The 20,173-nt window shown below is 40.3% G+C and overlaps 1 protein-coding gene across 1 annotated transcript in view; it reads left to right on the forward strand.

Annotated features, from left to right (window-relative positions):
- Positions 1-865: 865 nt before the first annotated feature.
- The window catches only part of tspan17 (tetraspanin 17), a 21,834-nt gene continuing 2,526 nt past the window's right edge, over positions 866-20,173 (forward strand). Inside the window, exons 1-8 of the mRNA XM_078260951.1 lie at positions 866-1,463; positions 10,272-10,322; positions 12,101-12,247; positions 12,945-13,115; positions 13,592-13,717; positions 14,318-14,365; positions 16,503-16,619; positions 16,882-20,173. The exon at positions 16,882-20,173 is cut by the window's right edge and continues 2,526 nt beyond it. Of these exons, the coding sequence (XP_078117077.1) occupies positions 1,377-1,463; positions 10,272-10,322; positions 12,101-12,247; positions 12,945-13,115; positions 13,592-13,717; positions 14,318-14,365; positions 16,503-16,619; positions 16,882-16,947 (813 nt within the window). The 5' untranslated portion in view covers positions 866-1,376 and the 3' untranslated portion in view covers positions 16,948-20,173. The remainder of the gene's footprint in view (positions 1,464-10,271; positions 10,323-12,100; positions 12,248-12,944; positions 13,116-13,591; positions 13,718-14,317; positions 14,366-16,502; positions 16,620-16,881) is intronic.

Raw genomic sequence — 20,173 nt, forward strand, 5'->3', positions numbered from 1 at the left:
AGGAGGCAAGAAAAATAAGACAGTAGAAATGAAAGATACAGTTTCACTTCAGTATCCCCTTATCAAAGTAAGAAATTAATGTAATTCCGAACTGAGATTTTTCACTGCAGACATTTTAACATGTCATAGCCACAGGTAATAACTAAATGCAGTCATGATTAATGTTATTATTAACACCTGTGCTTTTCCTGCTATGACAAATCAAACTCTGTCATTTCCTATACTTTCCCAGTGTCAGTGTCCACATTAAGAATACTTTTATCGTATCAATTTCAGTCCGGTACAGACTCCTATTAACCTGGATGCTCACTTCTTACATCCCATGATTACAACTCATGTGATTCTGCACAGCCGCTTTGTTAAAGGGAAAAAAGTGTGATAACTCTGTGTTAGGTATCAGATCATTCAACTCAAAAAGTGAAAGGCTTGCAAGAGAACTGAAAATTCGGTGGCATATAGTCAGCAGATGTACAATAGGTTTGGGAGCTCATATTCAAAAGCTGAGCAGTTTCCCTTCAACAACTCTCCTCTCCTTTTTACGGATTTGTGTTGCCAAATATAAATTACACCATAAGATAAAGAATAGTATTGTTAAATGGAACTAAGTTGCTGTGGATGGCAAAATTAACAAGGTGGCCAGTGAACCATGTCAAAATACTGTTGGATACTGGATACTCTGGATCATTTTTCCTCTATTTTTCATGGATTAAATTATAAACCTCTGTGATCCCTGCTGCACCTATGCATCTATTAACTTGAAATATAGCGCTTATAACCTCTCTTCTCCTCATTTTGCTGTCCACCCAGTAAAGTGAAAGTCTTCATTAAGACACAAGAGGCCGCTCTTGAGGTGAAAAGGGCGAAAGTCAGCGCAGTGGTTTCCTCGTTTGACAGCAGAGGCTTGTTTTACAGCACAAAACAACAAGGATGAAGATTCCTATGGACGATGCGACAACAGAGATAATCGAGGAGACGTTTAGCTGAAAGGTCATCAGCTTTATCTCTATCTCCCGGTGTGCGCGCCGAAATTAACGCCAGGCAATTTGCATATCGACTCAACTGCAGATGAATGTCTGTGCCTTAAGTGCCCCTGCATTTGTTGTTGTTAGCTGCTAATGCTAACCATATAAGTTTGCTAGCTAGCTGGCCTAGCAAGCTAATAGTTAAAGCGAGGAAAAGATAATTAGCCGCATATGTTTGATTTACTTAATGCTGTCCGATGAGTAAACTCGGCGTTGTGTAGCTGATGGAGCCAGCTAACCTTGGCTTCATTTGTTCAAGAACTGCAGCTTTGGTTAAGCTTTTAAAGTACCAGTCGTAGTAATTAGTTACCTAGCTAGTTAGCTTGCCAGTTAGCCACCACTACCTTCGGGAGAATGAGTAGAAAACACCGTCACTTTAAAGGAGCCGAAGTCAGCTGCTGCGTAAAATACTTTTTATTTGGATTCAACATTTTATTCTGGGTAAGTAAATACAGTCTTTGTATGGTTTGTCTGTCGATATCATAAGTAAATAACGCTAATGTTGCTTACTTAAAGTCTTAATATTCTGGTAAAGTTAGCTTAACGGTAGCACTGTTGATGTTGGCGAATTTTAACTTAAAAGATCCCCGAGGTGTCAGTAATACACCTATCAGTATCATTTAAGTTACTAAAGAAGTATTAAATCAGCTATTCTCCTGCCATGTGTTGTTGTTGTTATTTATGTGTGGTAACTTGCATAACATATTGTTTACTGGAGTGTCCTAGAGGAAGTTACTAGCTAGCTAATTAACGTTACTTTTTGGCGAAGGATAGTAGTAAGGTGTGCTATAATTCTTACAAGTAACGACTTTAAAATATTAAATTTCGCTTCTTTTAGCAGACGTCCACTTTTTCCCAAGTGTTTTCTTTATTGGCCTTTGGGCAGCCGCAACTTTTCCTTTGATGAAACTCTGAAATTAACTTTTGGCGTGAAGCTAAGTCACAAATATAACCAGTACTTCATTGGCTAACTAACGTTATAGTTTCTAGAAGATTATGATGGCTTTATTATCTTTAAGAGTAGCTAGCTGGTGAAGAGACAATTACACAGACAAAAGCTGGGCTGGTGCTAGTTTCTCTCCCTGCTCTGACTTGGTAGTAAGGATTGGTACCATTGTGGTTGAGTTTGAGAAATGACATGTCTCGTCTGTATTGTTAGACCAGTGGAAAGTGAGCCCACATCTCCTTCACAATGCCCCCCCCCCATTTATCCCCCCACAGTCTGAAAAGTTCCTCTGTTCAGTTTCCTCCACCCCACCCTCTTCACCCGTCTGCATTGCATCTGTGCGGCTGGTGTATTATAATGTCTGTGGGTGAAGGAATGGCGTGTCTGTGTGCCCCAGAGGGTCTTCCCACACACTGTTGGAAGGAAAAGGCTACATGGGCCTGAATACCACCCAGCCCTGCTCTTTTCAAGCACCCCTTTTCACTCCATCCACCATTATAGTGCTCAGGCTCTGTGGGACAGCATTGTTTCTCTCACTCACACACCCACTAACGTACAAAGAGGGATGGTGATAACAAAGACTTGGGGGGGGGGAAGAGTGTCTGTGTTTTCTCCCCTCATATGCTTGTTCTGACAGACTCATCAGGCACATGGGATCCACATGCAACTGGATCTCTTCCTATTCCTCGTCCTTTCGTCACCACCTTTTCATTTCTCAACCTCAACACTCCCCTTCAAAATGTAGGACGAGTATCGCACTATAATCTCTGTCATGTTTTTTGTGTGAAACCAAGGTGATATGAACTGCCAAACATGTCACAGGCCAGAGTTTTTTTTTTTTTAAATGCACTAATTCATTTTTACAATTGGCCTCACAAATGAAAAGTTCTGTCATTCAATATGACTGAGTAATCAAACAGGAAATATTGAGTCATAGGGCTATAGTGTCGTGTCTGACTCATATTGTGTTCTTTCAGACTGTTTTGATACTCAGGCCAAGCTAACAGTCCTGTGTCTAAGCTCTCTATAAAACTGTAGAACAAGTTCCGGCTCGCTGGCTGTTTCCGTTCATAATTGCTAGAAGATGTTCTCTTGTCTGTGGTGCTGCGAAACAGGATTTGACAGACAAACTAGTGCATTGCCGAGATGGAGAGATGGGGTTTATTCTCTACAAATCAACCTATTTGTCTTTCCTATAGTGATCTTGTCAGGCTTGAAAATGCTGCCTAAATTGAGACAGAATGCTTGTAAGACCCTACATTTTGTGAACAAAATAGAGCAGTAAAACCTAGTGCCTCCTTTTCTGTGTGAATTCCTCTAGCACCTGAGCTTGCTGATGACAGCCAGACGTTCTCACCCAAGAACGACATACCTTCTCTCGTCCTTACAATAGACACCTTCCTCACATCCACTTAATTAATCATATTGCTATTGAGCTGCTGAAATGTTTGGATGCTCTGCATGCTGTAATTAAGAGCTTGTTAAGCTGTAACCAAGTTGCTGAGTTGGTTGGATGCAGGCTGTGTGTAGCCAACTACAGTTATAAGTGTCTAAAAGGGACATTGGGTTATCACATCACAGGTGGACAGCTGTAAAGAACCAAGTGTGAATGCAGCCATTTGAGGACACGTCACTCAAGCCACATTTAGAGGTTGACTGGGATTCATGTTTCCACATGCTGTATACGCAGTATGCATCTCTGATTGCAATGGAAGAAGGCATAGTAGACTTTTGCCTGTGGGTATAGTAGAGCTGAAATAATAAGATGATTACTGAATTAGTTGATCTATAAATTAAATTAGCTGGTTATAGATTCTCAAATGGGAGCATTTGATGCTTTTCTTTGTCTAATGGAATTGTTATATGGATATATTGGGTTTTTAATTAATTGGGTATATTATATGGTAAAACTTCTTGGCAAAACCAATATAATCGGCAGGTTAATCGATAATAAAAAGAAATTGTTAGATGCACCCAGGACTGGGCGATATGACAATACATATCCTCAAAATGATATAAAAATATCGTAAATATTTTTCCATATTGTGTCGATCGCGATGACAAAAAACCAGCGGCCGAACTGTGCTGAGATTTGAAATGACCCATATCATGATAGAAGATTTTGGCCATATCGCCCAGTTCTAGTTGCACCTGCACCCCCAGTGTATAGCGTGCTAAACCTCTTAGTTGATGTCTGTATCCAAGACAAGGCACCAAATAACTGCTATAGGGCTCTGTGAAATCCGTTTTAATATTTTCCAGATTCCATTTTATTTTTTCTCAAATTCCATGTTTTCTGTTTTACTCCAAAACATGGAAGCATATATTTTTTTCTGTTCATTTATAGCCGCTGTGAAAAAATAAATAGTAGTGAAAACCCTAATTTTAAAAAATTACAGTACATCCACATTGTGGCAAATTCCAAGATATTCCACGTTTTACAGTTGATTCCATTTTTTATCAAATCCAATTATTTCCATGTTTTCCGCATGGTGGAAATCATAGGGCTCCACAGCTATTTTCCTCTTTTCTAATCTCATGTCTGATGACAAATGTGTATGTTTTTCTGTTTAGGAGTATTTGCCGTTTCCCACAGATAATATCAAATGTGAACAAGGTGTCAAAGTCCACTCTGACTCCACTGATTCATTTTGATATGTGTTCTGATACTCCATGTCAACTACAGTCTGTCTCATTTGGGTCGACACAATATCTGATATATTTGAGTACAAGATAATACTTTGAACAGGACCTAACCTTCTTTCCATTATAGCCTCAGCCTTGAGTGGCCGCAGTCCATTCCAGTCAGATACATTCTGGCCCTGAAACTTGTTTTAAGCCCCTAACACACTAACCTGATGGCCGACCGTTGGCCGAAAAGGCAGTCGGACTGATCAGTCGGCTCCCCGAGGTCCAAAATTATCGGGTTGGTGTGTCACTGCCTTTAGTTACATGTAGCGATTGACCGGAATTGGCCGATTTTCACGTGATCGGCCATGACCGGCGACCGGTCAGTCTGAAATGAGCTGATTTTATACCGGTCAAATGCTGTAAATAAATAACGTTGTAAAGGCTTCCATACACAATGCATAGGAATTATATATAGGCTAGCAAATAATAACAATAAACCCACTATTAATTACATTATCTTAATGCAGTGTAACTGTAGCATGTAAATAATGCACATAAAATACAAACGTGAGCAAGGGTGTTCAACAATCACCATTATATCGAATCAACAGCCACGTGCAACCTAGCTAGCAGGTGAAGAACACAAACAACGAAATCACCAGCTAACAATGAACTGACAACATAAGTTATACGACTTACGGTTCTCAAGGACGCACACACGCCATCTCCACTGGCTAATTAAACCGGATAGCGACAGTCTCTTTTTCCTTTTGCTCCCGCTCGCGGTGTGAAACGCGTGTCCGCGCTATTCTCCGACATGCACTCTAACAATCACTGCTTATAGACGGCCTTTTGTACAAATGCACTCGGGCGCCTCATGATTAACATCGCGCAAAATCAGCATCACACGTGCACACGGAACGCACATGTAGGAAACCTTGTGAATTAACCTACAACATGTCAGCTGTTTGGAAATTCTTCAGCGTGTGTGAAGAAGATACAAATAATAAAGATAGAAAATAAATATTTGTGTGTGCTGTAAAGTGGTTAGAAAAAATGAAATCGGTATCGGCAGGTCAAACTCAATGAAAAATCGGAATTGGCCTAGAAAATTGTAATCGGTGCATCTCTAGTTACATGCTGTTGTAATTAATCAGCCAAATTGATACATTGATTTTGCAGTATCAAGTGTTGAGAAGTGTGAATGTAAAATATGTGGAAGCTTCACATTTTATTCACCCTGTTGCTAGCGCCATTGATATCATATCGTCAAGAATGGCTGCGTTCACACGGCCGGCCACATTAGAGAGTCAGCTTTTTAGGGAGTCAGCGAAAGGGCAGTCACACTTGAGTAAGTCTATACTAATATGTGTATTTGTGTGTGTCCAGGCAGCGTGGAGCTTGGTTTGTCTGCTAGTTAGTTGAGGTTAATGGGATCAGCTGGCTTAGGGAGGCATCTTCTCAAGTGTTGATAATCTCTGTCTGTCCACATGGAGAGGAAGCCCTCGCTCTGGGACACACACATCTTGCAGCAGCACTTGACAAAAAAATAACCTGAAAAGCCTAATTTGAATTACGAGGCGCATACAGGGACATCTAGTTCCAGACTTTGTTTATTTGCTTAGGGATAAAAGGGACATAGATTAGATAGAATGATACAAATGTACAGAAGTAAGGGAAACAAATTACTTACTAGAGCAGGTGAGATTTAAAGAAACAAATCCTGATGGTCTTTTAAAACATCTTGTCTCCAATAAACAGAAGCAATGGAGTATAAACAAAGCAAGAAGAAAGATGAAATGCTGTGCTTTTCTTGGTTTTACTGTTTTAATTGCTGAGAGATACAAGGCGATACATATGATGTGGAGCTCGTGTAAAATTAGCATTTTATGTTTAATTTTCACTTTTAGTTTTTTGATTTACTGCTCACGTAAAAGCACTGATTATCTGTAGAACGTTTTAGTCTCAGGGTGGCATTGACAGAGTTTAGCAGAGGTAGTGTGTTTCAATGCCACCAAGTGACCTGCATTTGACTCTGGCTACCCACACTGTGGGATAAGTTTGATACAAGGAAATAACGCAAGCACTGTACAAAGGCAGGTTAAGTTCAGTTTCAATGTACTCATTCAGTCAAGTTCCCTTTGATCGAAACCTTTTTGTCTCGTGAGGGAAGTTTGGTTTGCAGATAGGGCTTTAAAAGACATAATACCGGTACAAATATGCTTACATGTTAAATAGTGTTAGGCTAAATAAAAAAACACAGCTTAGTGATACTTTGAAGTAACGGTAGGTCTAGTCTCTTTTAATAGTGTTATCAAAATGAAAATGCATTTAGTTGAGCTTCATTTTTCTTTTGTGCTTAAATTGACTACATTTTAGTTGTGAATTTGAAGTTTTATTCAGCAGTCTGGCCTCCCTAAAAAGGAGTGTTGCATTCTACTTATTTAGTAGTTTCCAAAAAGGGTCTCAATTATTGTGTGTTTTATAAATAAAGTTAATGGAGCTATTCAGTGGGAGAGAAACGCGTTGCGAAATAGTGGAAGAAATAGTTAGCCAAAATGGCAAGGTACCAGGCATGGATACCTCCATAGCTGTCTCACTTAATGCTGCCTTCAAGGTTGCCTCAAGTTGTAGCAGTGGGAAATGCAACTTGTTTTATGTATTTTTGACCGGAATTAATAACAGAATTGGCCATACAATACATGTAGAAGTACAAACCCCAATTCCAATGAAGTTGGGACGTTGTGTAAAACGTAAATAAAAACAGAATACAATGATTTGCAAATCCTTTTCAACCTATATTCAATTGAATACACTACAAAGACAAGATATTTGATGTTCAAACTGATGAACTTTATTGTTTTCTTTGCAAATGTTGACTCACCGGCCGTCGTTTGGCCCGGAGGACATTTCTGGGTGTTGATGGCTTTCGCTTTGCACGGTAGAGTTTTAACTTGCACTTGTAGATGTGTTAACTGACGATGGTTTTCCAAAGTGTTCCTGAGCCCACTTGGTAATATCCTTTACATAATGATGTTGGTTTTTAATGCGGTGCCGCCAGAGGGATCGAAGGTCACGGGCATTCAATGTTGGTTTTCGGCCTTGCTGCTTACTTGCAGGGATTTCTCCAGATTCTAAAGATCTTTTGTATTGTGGACTGTAGATGATGAAATCCCTCAATTCCTTGCAATTGTACATTGAGAAACCTTGTTCTTAAACTGTTGGACTATTTGCTCACACAATTGTTCACAAGGTGGTGACCCTCGCCCCATCCTTGCTTGTGAACCACTGAGCCTTTTGAGGATGCTCCTTTTATACCCAGTCATGACACTCGTTTCCAATTAACCTGATCACCTGTGGAATGTTCCAAACAGGTGTTTGTTATTCCTCAACTGTCCCAGCCTTTTTGGAACGTGTTACAGGCATCAAATGAGTGAATATTTGCAAAAAAACAAACAAACAAAGTTTATCAATATCTTGTCTTTGTAGTGTATTCAATTGAATATAGGTTGGAAAGGATTTGCAAATCATTATATTCTGTTTTTATTTACGTTTTACACAACGTCCCAACTTCATTGGAATTTGGGTTTGTACTTCTCTGGTGTCTGGCTGTTTTTTATTTTTTATTTTAAAAGCACCAGAGTGAATAGGGATCATTTTTCTTTCTGCCTTATTGGATAGTTCACAGGAGAGATGTACTGAATTGTAATTGAATGTTTGCATTAGCCATAAGTAGTTGTGTATGTATTTTAAGGACCTATAATTAACATGGACTACTGTAATGACACAGCCTACCATCAGTCAGTATGGATTCTGTGCTCTTTGTTCCCTATATGTTGCATTTCTGCCACTCTGGTATCACCAGAAATGTCTGCTCTCCCCACATTATAGCAATCATTTTTTAAGCACTCGACGCCGTCACTAGATTCTGGTAATGTTCCCGCTCAAGCTGTTTTTAATGATCTCTGGCTAATTATGACAAATTTAAATGTTTCCCAACTGTATCATTGGTAGATAATATTAACCATTGTTAAGGAAATACACGTTTATGTGAGCAGATATTACCCATCCAATTTAATCAACACAAGTCTGTCTGAAGCTAGTCTTCATAGCGCAGTGTAAATGATATCCCTATTCTAATTTCCCCAGTTAAGAATCAAAGAATATTGGCAACTTTTACAGATTTTCTTTGGTTTAAAATGAAAATAGTTATTAAATGTTTATATAATTTAATTGTGATTAAGCATTCACAACTCGTAATTATCCAGAATATCTAAAGAACCGTTGTGTAACATTATACTTTAGATGGAGTTGTGTAGAAGTACGTCTCCAGGCTGTAACGTGAGAGTTGTTTTCTCTGTGTGTGTTTGTGTCCCCTCTTTTGAATCTACGTGGATGATTTAAAGTCGGAGGCTAAATGGTTCAGTACTCCTACTCTGTCAATCTAATCTCTCCTACGTGATCTCCACATGTTTACCTTGACTCTTCCTGCAGGTCACTTTCCATCTGAAACCACCACACCCTTCCCTACAGCATTTTATGTAACTAGCAGGCCAACCCTGCAGCAACTGCTCACAGTTGCTTTTGTTGTGTTGCATACTGTCACATTGTTGCTCTTGTTATGTGTGCTGACGGATTGCCATCAGTTTACCTGCTTCCCCAGATTTAATCAGCCTCTCAACAATATGATTTAATCCAATTTCAATGGAGCTATTATATTTCAGGCTCTGCCATTATAGTGCGCCTCAGTTAAGTTCATTACCGTCCCAAATCTCTAAGGAATGACATTTTGTGGCAGCTAAGCAGTTGAGTAGACAATAACATTATAGGAGTAAAACCACACTACCCAGAAATGATGATTTTCTTTACCTATATGCTTTCTGGTTAGTATAATTCTGAAGCCTTACTGTTGTTTTCTTAAATGTTGTTTCTTTACATAGGGTGGTCCGGTACTGTGGCCATCTCAAGCAGTCACCCAGTTCTCTTTTAAAGTTCTCTTATTTTAATCTGTGAGTCCTGCATCCGTCCTTCACTGGGACGGGAGGCTAATGCCAAAGGGATTTTCCTTAACTCTCAGGATATCAGATTCTCCAGCCTCTTAAGCAGCCCAGTGCACTGACTCTTACCTGCAATAATCTACAGATGTAATGATTCACTCTGTTCACAGCAAGTTCAGACATCTTCTCAGAAGTCCGTTTTGTTAAAGCCAATGTTCTCAATTAGCTTTTCCTATAAATGATGATGGTGTTCTACATGAACACACATGTATCTTCCTGTTTTAGAAGAAAACTGGTTATGTTCACTGAGAGATTTGACTGTGCTCTTCTCGTGTGTTTGATGTGGGTGAGGCTGTTGGAAAAGGGTGATACCATGGATTACTATGGATCAATCAGAGTTTAACAACAGACAGGTTGTTGTTGGGTTGTGTGCATAATATGTTCTCAGGGAGACGCAACTGTAAATCAAAAGTGAACACACCACATCCACATTTTTCTGATAGACAGTTCTATTATTTGTCACTGAGAAAGTGACAAATAATAATACATACTTTTCTGTTGTTGTATCTTTTAACTTTAGTTGATGCTTATTAAGTCCAAAGTATTTAATGTCTTCATTATTTCACCGTTGCTTTCCATCTGACAGTCAAGCCTCCTCTGTGCTTTGTTTTACAGTTACTAGGAGCTGCATTCTTGGGCATAGGCCTGTGGGCATGGGCGGAGAAGGTAAGTATAAACACATGCACACAAACGCATACTGTTGAAGTACAACAGCATAGCTAAAATTCTTCTCCATATTCTTGAGGGAATAAGATGGAAGTACAATTTGCAGGCGAGAGATTAGATGAAAACAGGGCTTTTAAGAGAAGTGGCGTGAAAAATAGAGGCACTATTCCTGTAATGCTTTGTAGCACTTAAAGGCATATTGCATGATAATAGTCCTGGTAAACATGTCATGCTTGACTCTTAGGAAATAAATGATGTTGCTGCAGCTTATGTGTGATTTGTGGCTGTTGAAGCTAGTCATAGTCATAGCTACAAATAAGGAGCGATCAGATGCTGCCATTAGCCTCTGATGTGTCATGGCCACATTTAAAACTCCTTCCAATTGAGTTAACAGTCAATTTGTTCATTAATTAGCTAGAAATTGTACCAGTCTGTTCAGTAAATGCTGCACCAGCATGGAAGCATGTACTGATTTGTTACGTCTGGTCATGAACTTTGTGCAAATAGGCCTGCACCGGAGTACCTTGGTGGAACAGCATGAATAATTTAAAGGGATTAGGCCGAATGATGAATAGCGGGTACTGGAAAGGCATAATGGTGAGTTTGGGTCTCGGTGACTAAGATGATTAGTTTCTAGCCTACTGCGTTCAGCCAGAAAACAGCCAGGCTACATTGTTTCTGGGCTTCATGCTTAAATTCAAATGAAGGCACTTCATTCTGCTTGAGTGCCATAAAAACACAAGAATGCAGTTATGCCTCTATCCTATCGCTGTCCCTTAGGTCAGTGCAGTTGAAGCTTAACTTAAACAGTATGAGATTTCAGCTTCTTGGGCTTTAGCTGCGAGTGTTTGACATGTGCACTCTATGTGACATGCAAACAGGATGTCAGAACTGAAAGAGCAGGCGCCCACATTTACCCTGGTGGGATCAAATGTATGAACACGGAACACACGTTATATATGAACACTTGCTTTTACACACAAAACTGCACCTCCTAATGTGCTACCCTGTGACATTGACTCATCGTCCAGGGAGCCCATTCTTTGACGTCAGGGTGTCATTTCAGAATCAGTTTTAATGGCCAAGTAAGTGTGACACACTTACAAGGAATTTGACTCCTGGCTTTTTGTTGCTCTCAAAGTACATGCACAGAAATAGACATACGGCTAAAAACAAGGACAACCAAGGTAAACATAAAGTTATACACGATAATTGTGTGAATGAGAGGCAGGCATGATGTAGACCAGAGACTGACAGGAAAAAATGTTGGATGCACTGTGACCCAGAGGCTGTGAGGGCAGGATGTGCAGAGAGGAAGGACAGATGTCCGTTTGTGAATGTTTGCTGAAGGCTCTGAACTGTGCCTCTTCTGATAAGTGTTACTAGTTTCATAGGTTGGACTGAGATCTGCCAGAGAGTGAAATTGTGTTGTAGATAAATTGATCAAAAAACCCTCTGGGGCTCTGTTATTGTATTTAGGAAGCAACAGACTTGATAGATGCCATTCTAATCAAATAACAGTATTGCCTTTTAATAGATTGTTATGCTGTGCTTCTGCATCTCTGAACATGGCAACCCCAGCTGGTCTCTTGGCTGTGTGATTAGTTAAATTCTCACTATTTCTTTTTGATACCACAATCTCCTTTCAAGGTTAACTGTGTTTTTGAAGAGAGAGTGATTTTGATGGGACCTTGTAATAGACATAGTAAGGTTTGATTTTGGACGTATTATAGTCAGAATTTTAACCACTCTCTTTTGTCTTTTTTCCTTTCCCTCAGGGCGTGCTGGCCAATCTGTCAACCATTACAGACTTAGGGGGATTCGACCCCGTGTGGCTCTTCATCGTCGTAGGAGGGGTCATGTTCATCCTGGGCTTTGCTGGCTGTATTGGAGCACTCAGAGAGAACACTTCCCTGCTCAAATTTGTAAGCCAGCTCCCGACTTACCCAGCGCAGACACCATTTCATCCACTTCACACCCCCCTATTTCTGCAGTTCACACCAGAGCTGAGCCTGTCACAGCAGCAGGTGTCACTTTGTCTCACCCAAGCCAAATGCTGGTTGCATGGCACAAATATGTGTTATCTCATCACTAAACCAGTCCTGTTTCATCAGAAAGCAGTGATCAGAAACACTGATCTGTTTGGGTTCAGCTGTATTGATAACTACATGTGACTGACGGAGACAAACTTGTCTTGTTGCTGGCTGCGATTCTGAGTAGCTATTAAGTCCAGCCGATGTCCATTAGCAGCAGTAAGTCAGGCGTCAGAGCGAGGAGCTAATGTGGCTTTTGTGCATTTATCATTAGCCCCGTCTCCTCCTACATTTACTGTAAAGGGAAAATATAATGGCACCTCTGGGACTGCGGTTTTTGTTGCCACACTCTCACTCAGCAAATCAGGACAGACCCTACAACCAGACCTGCACAGGGACATTACATCAGAGTTGTTGCTTTTTCATTATTTTACAAGAAATGCTTGAATGAAGAAGAACGTTATTAGTGTTCTGATCCTTTAGAAAACAGGATTCTCTTTGGCACACCCAGATCCCCTGATTTGAAGGGACAGATTTATTGTTTAAGTGCTTGTGTGTTTCATGTTTGTGTGTGTTGTGTACTTTCCAGTTTTCTGTGTTCCTGGGTTTGATCTTCTTCTTGGAGCTCACTGCGGGGATCCTTGCCTTCGTCTTTAAGGACTGGATCAAAGACCAGCTCAACTTTTTTATCAACAACAATGTCAAGGCCTACCGCGATGACATAGACTTGCAGAATCTCATTGACTTTGCCCAGGAATATGTGAGTCCACACCTACTGGCTATAACTTGTGTGTCAATAACAGTAAAACGTTTCTTAGCTGGAAGGAGTCACTCCCTTCTTTAGAAAGGTTGTTGTTTATATGAGTTTCAATCAGCTTAGCTAAATTCTGGGCAGAGAGGAGACCGAGTCAGCCACTGCAATTGTGGATTAAATCTTGTGATTAATGTGATTGTATTTCCCTCAAATGATTATCCAATTACATGAATGAGACAGTTTAGATAATTGGCTCCCGGGTGTAAACACTGGGCTCTGTCATGGCGTACTGTAAAGGCGATTAGATCTGCTGTTGTCTCGCCATTTGTGTCTCACTATCTGTAGTCTCTACCCACCACAGTAAGCTGGCTACCCACCCAGGCTGACCTGAGCTAGGTTTCAAGACCAGATCAGAGAAAATAAATCTGTCCGTTAACAGGAGTTGGCTGCCTAATCTCTGCCTGTTGTTGCTGATGTCTCAGTGGTCATGCTGTGGAGCTCACGGGCCCGACGACTGGAACCTGAACATCTACTTCAACTGCACTGACCTGAACCCCAGTAGGGAACGCTGTGGAGTCCCCTTCTCCTGCTGTGTCAAAGACCCTGCAGTGAGTCATTCAACCATAGTAATGCATGATTAATCGGGCATAATTATATATCATTATTTGAATTCATAATCTAGAGCGGTAAGGATTAGTCGATCAACAGAAAATTAATTGGCAACTATCTTGATAATCAAATAATAGTTTGAGTAGTTTTTTAAAAATATATTTTTCACTATTTTCTGGCATTGTATAGACAAAAAGATGAATCGAGAAAATAATCTGCGGATTAACCGATAATGAAAAGAAACCTAAATTGTAGCCCTAAACTACTTTTTTATTTCTTTTAGCATTCTAATTCATTTTGAAGGCTTGTAGAATTGAATTTAGAAAATAGTCGGAAAAATGGACATGATGGAGTACAAAAGAGTATTTTGGCTTTTTCAGACAAATAATGACTCCAATATATAGCTCTATAATTATTGTAAACATTTTTCTGGAGCCATACTCAGTTGACCCATTGTCTTATCAACACATTGTTATGAGGTTACTTTATGAAGCAGGCAGTTCTTAATTTATTTCTCCTCTCGTCACTCCGACATGTCAAACACTGTGAGCAGTTGTTGAAATGGAGAGGATTCTCACATTTTTGTATTGTTCTTACAGGAGGATGTCATCAACACGCAGTGTGGTTATGATGTTCGGCTTCAAGGGGTTTGTATCTCTGGTCTCTAATAGTGCGTTCCATTTACCTCGGAACTCAGAAGCCGAAGCTGGGAATGACGTCACACCCGAGTTGAATGCGTTCCATTTACAAGTCTGATTTTTCTTTGTGGGGTTAGCTCTAGCCAGGTTCGCCATTGTTAGCAATACCTGTTTATAACAACGCATTACGCTGTTTTTTTGTGCATACCAACAGCGTAACAACAGGTCCACAGAGAGAAGTTGGACAGGACTGCGTGTACGACTGATTTAGTGAGACACAAACGGGACAGAAGTGCTTATATTTGTATGTTACTACAGCTTTCATTACTGTAGCTGCACTAGGCAAGCAGCCAAGTTGGATATTTAGCTCGGGGTACTCTGTGATTGTCCGAGTTCCAAGCTCAGAAAACCGAGGTCAGGGGGCGTTTCCGACTTTGACCTCGGAAAATCCGACTTCCGAGTACAAATGAAATGCACTATAACACTTCTGTAGATCTCTAGGGCTCTCTATATACTTAAACCTATATTGGTTTTACTTCGCTCTCCAGTTATTCTTATTCTCTAAGACCTAGCTCTATCGTGTTATTTTTCAAATAAATCAAGATTTAAAAAGTCTTTTTAAAAATGATAGCAGTTAAACAGAACCAAAACCTAATTCACAGTACAGTCAGTGGCAGTAGTGGAACGTGATTGGCAGGCAGTGTCAGCCTTAAAATGACGGTGAAGCTGCTGAGTGGAATTACTTCTGAGGGCGAGCTGATTGACAAGCTGCAAGCCTGTTTGATTGAAACGGTCTAAGCATTCGTGGAGGGTGGAGTGGCGATCAGGTTAATTTGTTTTAGGCTTGATTGCTTGTCTCAAACCCCCAGTAAAAATGGATTAACGGTTTAAATAAAATGACATTGAAAGCATCTTTACTTATATTCTTGATAAGGATGTGGAAAAGTTTCCTTTTTTTAAAAACATACAAAATAGAAGTGTACCTAGAAACATTTGGCCAATGCAGCAGACACAGAGAATGTGTAGGGTTAAGTCGCACACAGGCTCCTCTTCGTGCTTCTTGCCTTAATAACAGATTGTTCTTCTAACAGGGATAATTAGACTCCAGTTATAGCCTAGAGAGCAGCCTTACTACACTCTGTAATTGGTGACTCAGTGGGTTATGCCAGTCCGTTCCCTTTTCCTCTGTGTGTGGGTGTGGTGGTTACAACTCACTGCACTGCAGTCGGAAAGATTGCTGTTGCTAGGCGCACTGCAATACAGTGAACCACCTGCCACTGAGTTGGTATGAATTCATTTTTTCTGTGTGCTCATTTTTAGCTTCTGCTAACGCCCTGGCCTTGACATTTTGCTGAAACTATCAGGGATGTGCAGTAAGTTTCTATCCAGCTTGTTTATGGCGTGCATGCTGGAGAAGAGGAAGAGACATGGGGAGGACAGCAGCACAAAAAAGGCAGAGGTGCTGAAATAGCTTTAGAGGAAGTTCACAGCCAGAACAACATTGCGTTTCCTGCTTTATTATTGGCTGCCAAGGGGCTCCCTTTACCTCCGATTGGTTGACAGCTAGCTTTCAGGTTTTGCGAAGAGAACAAAGGGTTTGTCTGGTTGACTTGTCTTGAAGAGTAACAAAGAGAGCATTGTATAGGGTCCTGTTCACACCCATTCCCTCTCCCCATTGTAGTCCCCTTGCAGCTCTAAATTACACCATTTTATGTCCATCTCTGAATAGACCATGTACATCATCGTTTGAATCTAACAACACAAACAGCCAGCTGTCCGGTAACAGGAAACAGCTTCTGCCTGTTTGTTCAGCCCTGACAGGGTCCTTAGAGAAACTGAATACACTGCCTTGATATTCTCCATGATGTCCAGACACTGACGCACTGTAATCTACGATTGACTCAGCCATCACGCTCTCCTCATGCCCTCTTCAGCAGTGAACGAGTCACTGGGCAAAATGCAAAAAATCTGTGTTGTTTGCTTTGTTCAGCATTAGTCATAGGTAAGAGTTCAGATGTTTGTTTAAATCGTGCAAAAGGCCAATGTCCTTTCTGGGATTTGATCATTCTAATGTGGTTTTAAGAAACAATGTATTCACTCTTCATTTTAATTTACGTCTAATCTTTTTTTTCTGTTTTAAAAAAAGGACCTGGACCGGCAGAAATATATCTATACCAAGGGCTGTGTGGGACAGTTTGAGAAATGGCTTCAGGACAACCTGATCATTGTAGCTGGAATCTTTGTTGGTATTGCACTTTTGCAGGTAAGATATCCCTTTTTTGTAGATGTTTTTTTCTTGCAAACATTTACATGAGGAAACCTATTGCATTTGAAGTGAGGTGTTAACCTAAAAGTAGCAATATGTCTGGGTTCTGAATATGGTCTGGATATCTGGTATCACTGCCATCTCATGGTGACAACGGGTAACATCAAGCAAACCCCTGCAATACAGCAGTCTGCTCTTTTTGTAACTAACTATAAACTATAATGATCTCATTTTCTCTAACCTGTGTGATCCTCTGCAGATTTTTGGTATCTGCCTTGCTCAAAACCTAGTGAGTGATGTCAAAGCTGTCAAAGCCAACTGGTGATAGGAGAGGTGAAGTGAGGGAGACCCGCCCCTTAGGCCCAGCCAGGTCAACACAGCACACAAAGAGTCCCGCCCGGCTGAGGACGGAGAGCCGACAACCTAACTTTTGTCTTCTTTGCCGTTGAGCTAAGCAGCACATTCACACTCTCACACTTGCATACGTGCAGACACAAAGAGTTTACTTTCCTGTTTATCAGTGACACTTGAATGAGGAAAAGAATATCCCACACAAACCAAACAGTCAACACTTTGTCTACCACTCAGCTGGGATTTTAACCCAAATATACAGAGGACGGTCCTGCCTACTTCATAGTTAGATTCTTTCTTTTTTTTCCTTTTTCTGATTTTGTTCTTTGGACAAAGTGTATGTGTGGGGCGCAGTTGCACAAGAACGCCTGTCAACTGGGAGATTGGAAGCCACGGATGAAACAAACAAAAAAGACAGTAAGTCAAGCGTTACATTGTCACCGAGCCTCTGTCCACTCAGTGAGGGGTTGAACATCTCCGCCTACAACATGCTTGTCCCCACTTCCTGCTGTAGGGAATCGTGGGTGGCTGGCCAGTCGGCTAACAAATACATTGATTCCTCTGTGTGTTGTTTTTCTCTCCATGGTGACCTTTTTATGACCACTGAAAAGACTCTGAACACTGGCTGGTCAAATCTGCAACTTCAAACCATTTCAGGGGATTTCAATTCTAACTCAAAATGTAAGAAGTGCCATTAATTTCCTGTGATAGTTTTGTCTCCTTCCTGATCTTTACATGGAATTTCTGCACCCCGCCCCACAATACCTCAGGGCCTGGCCGAAAAGATATGCTTTCTGCCACCGGTTAAAAGCATATCTATTTTTTCCATCCATGTCTGTTGAATTTTAGATGGACTAACTTAATGCAGAAAACACTGACAGTTCCTCGAAAGTCACCCTGTTTGCCCTGCAGTGAATGTATTATCTGTTGATTTACTGAAGGATGTTGTATTGTATTACATGGGATGGCCTGGTGTGGTTAGGATCGTAGGACTATGCTTTACAGGGAAATGAGTTTAATGATAGTTGAGATTGTTTATCTCTGAGCATCCCTAAGGCACATGGGATTGCTGGTTTTGGGCCTTTTTTACTTGACTTATGTTACCACACTTGTCTTATATTTCTGTCCTCTGCATATTGAAATAAGAATATTTGTCTGTTTATAGATGTCCTTTATTCATCCTTTATTTCCTATCCTTTCATAGGCACACCTTTTTCTTCTGGGTTCATTGTTTGACTTTACCAGGCACCAGTTTTACCTCTGACAGTCAACTGCGAAATAGCTTCTTATTGTTGACCAAATAATATCAGCTGGCCACAAGCGAACTGCCAAGGTTTTCTCTGTCTGGCTACAATTGTGATTTTATTAGGAATGCCAAGAAGAAAGAAATAGCATTTCTAGTTAGCCAAAATGTGAATTTATTGTCCCTTTTTATGTGGGAAATGCCAGTTGAAATGAGAAGTCAAACACAAATTAAAAATGTTATAATATCGCTTTTATCTTTAATTTAATGTTGTGTCTTTTGTTTGGACTGGTTTTTAAATAGAATAGTAAAAACACGCTGTTACCTTTTCGATATTAGCAAAAGCCTCAACATAACATGAATGCTGCTTTAACGTTGACTAGATTATTGATAACAAGCTAACAACAAGTCTAACATGATGGCATTTAAATAATTTGCTATGTTGTTATTGTTTCCAGGCTGAGAAAATATTCTGATTATTTGTTCTTTCTCAAGTTTACAATTTGTACTCATGTCGCCCTTTTGTTGTTAATTATCAAAAGAAATACTTTTGGATTCCATTATACAGTAAGTCGCCCTCACAGCTTGTCATCTTCGTTCATGATCTTCGCGACACGATTTCTGATCATATGACTGGGTTCACTTGATACTTTTGTACATTTCTGTCTGCATTTGACCACTACAGTTGTTTCTGGTTGTAGCAGTATCATTCAGATACACAGCATAGACATGATTTGGGTGGGGTTTACCAGGCCATATACAGACACACTCAGCCTAACAAAAAAAAAAAGTGTCTTGAATTGCAATGCACATAAGTTGAAAGATGAGTAGCATTAATATTCTGCAGTACACCAAAGCTGTTCCTGCTTCACTGAGTCTGTCTGTAGAATATAGATATATATTTGCTATATATGGAGCTCGTTCAGTAACAGCACCTTATGATCATCTGCCATGCTCACATGTTGCTTTCACCCACATGCTCCCTCTTCAAAACACTACCTGATCTGACTGCACCTGTTTTCAAAGCCTGTCATTTTTATGTATTTTTAAACACAGGGCTTGTTTTGAAAAAAGAGAAACGCAACACAATCATTTGAATGTAGGTGTCATGATTGTGCAAGTCGAATAGATCCAGAGGAGGAGCACAGTGCATCTGTACTGCAGTGACTGAAGTCAGTCTTATTGACTTCTCTCAGTTGAAATGGATGAGTTTCCATAGGCGAGGCTTATTCTTTTCAGTGCTGTAGGTATAATCAGTGAATAAGAGCCTCAAGCAATGTGGGAAAACAGACATTTTTCTTCCCCCTTTCAGATCAAATGTAGAAACATTTACAGGATAAAACGCAACTTACAGCTGCCTGATGTAACATGATTTCTCTCTGTTTATTCTAAATGTGTGTGTGGGCTTCTTTGATTTCACTAACTGTTGTATATCAATCTGGCCCACTCAAGTCTAGAAGATCAGGATGGAACCAGTGTTTATTTTCTCTCCATACCCTTCTAGCTTAATCTTTTGAAAAGTGGGTTGAAACAGATAATGTGTGATTAAGTAGTTCAACAAATCTTTTGAAGTTTAACATTTTTCTTAAATCACCCTTAATTGGAAGTGTTTGCTCGGGGTCTTGGACACCCCTTTCCCCTCATAAAAAAAAACACAAACCCCTCTGCTTATGCATGCGAGAAGATTCTGTGTTGTACATGATAAAATGGTGGGCTGCTGCCTTTTGAGTGATTGTGAGGATCTGGCTGAAGGCAGATGGATGCCACGGGGGTGTCAGTTCTGCTGCAGTACAGAGCTACAGCTCTTAAACAAAAAGCACTCCTGCTCTATCTCTGCAGCCACCACCGTGTCTGGATGGATATGCCAATAATCACCGTAACCTTGGTAATAAGGACAATAATTCCATAATAATCTGTTATAGCAGTGTGGCTTTAATATACATACTCTACAAAGGTG

Source organism: Sander vitreus, chromosome 10 (genome assembly GCF_031162955.1).
Source record: "Sander vitreus isolate 19-12246 chromosome 10, sanVit1, whole genome shotgun sequence".
Lineage (NCBI taxonomy): Eukaryota > Metazoa > Chordata > Actinopteri > Perciformes > Percidae > Sander > Sander vitreus.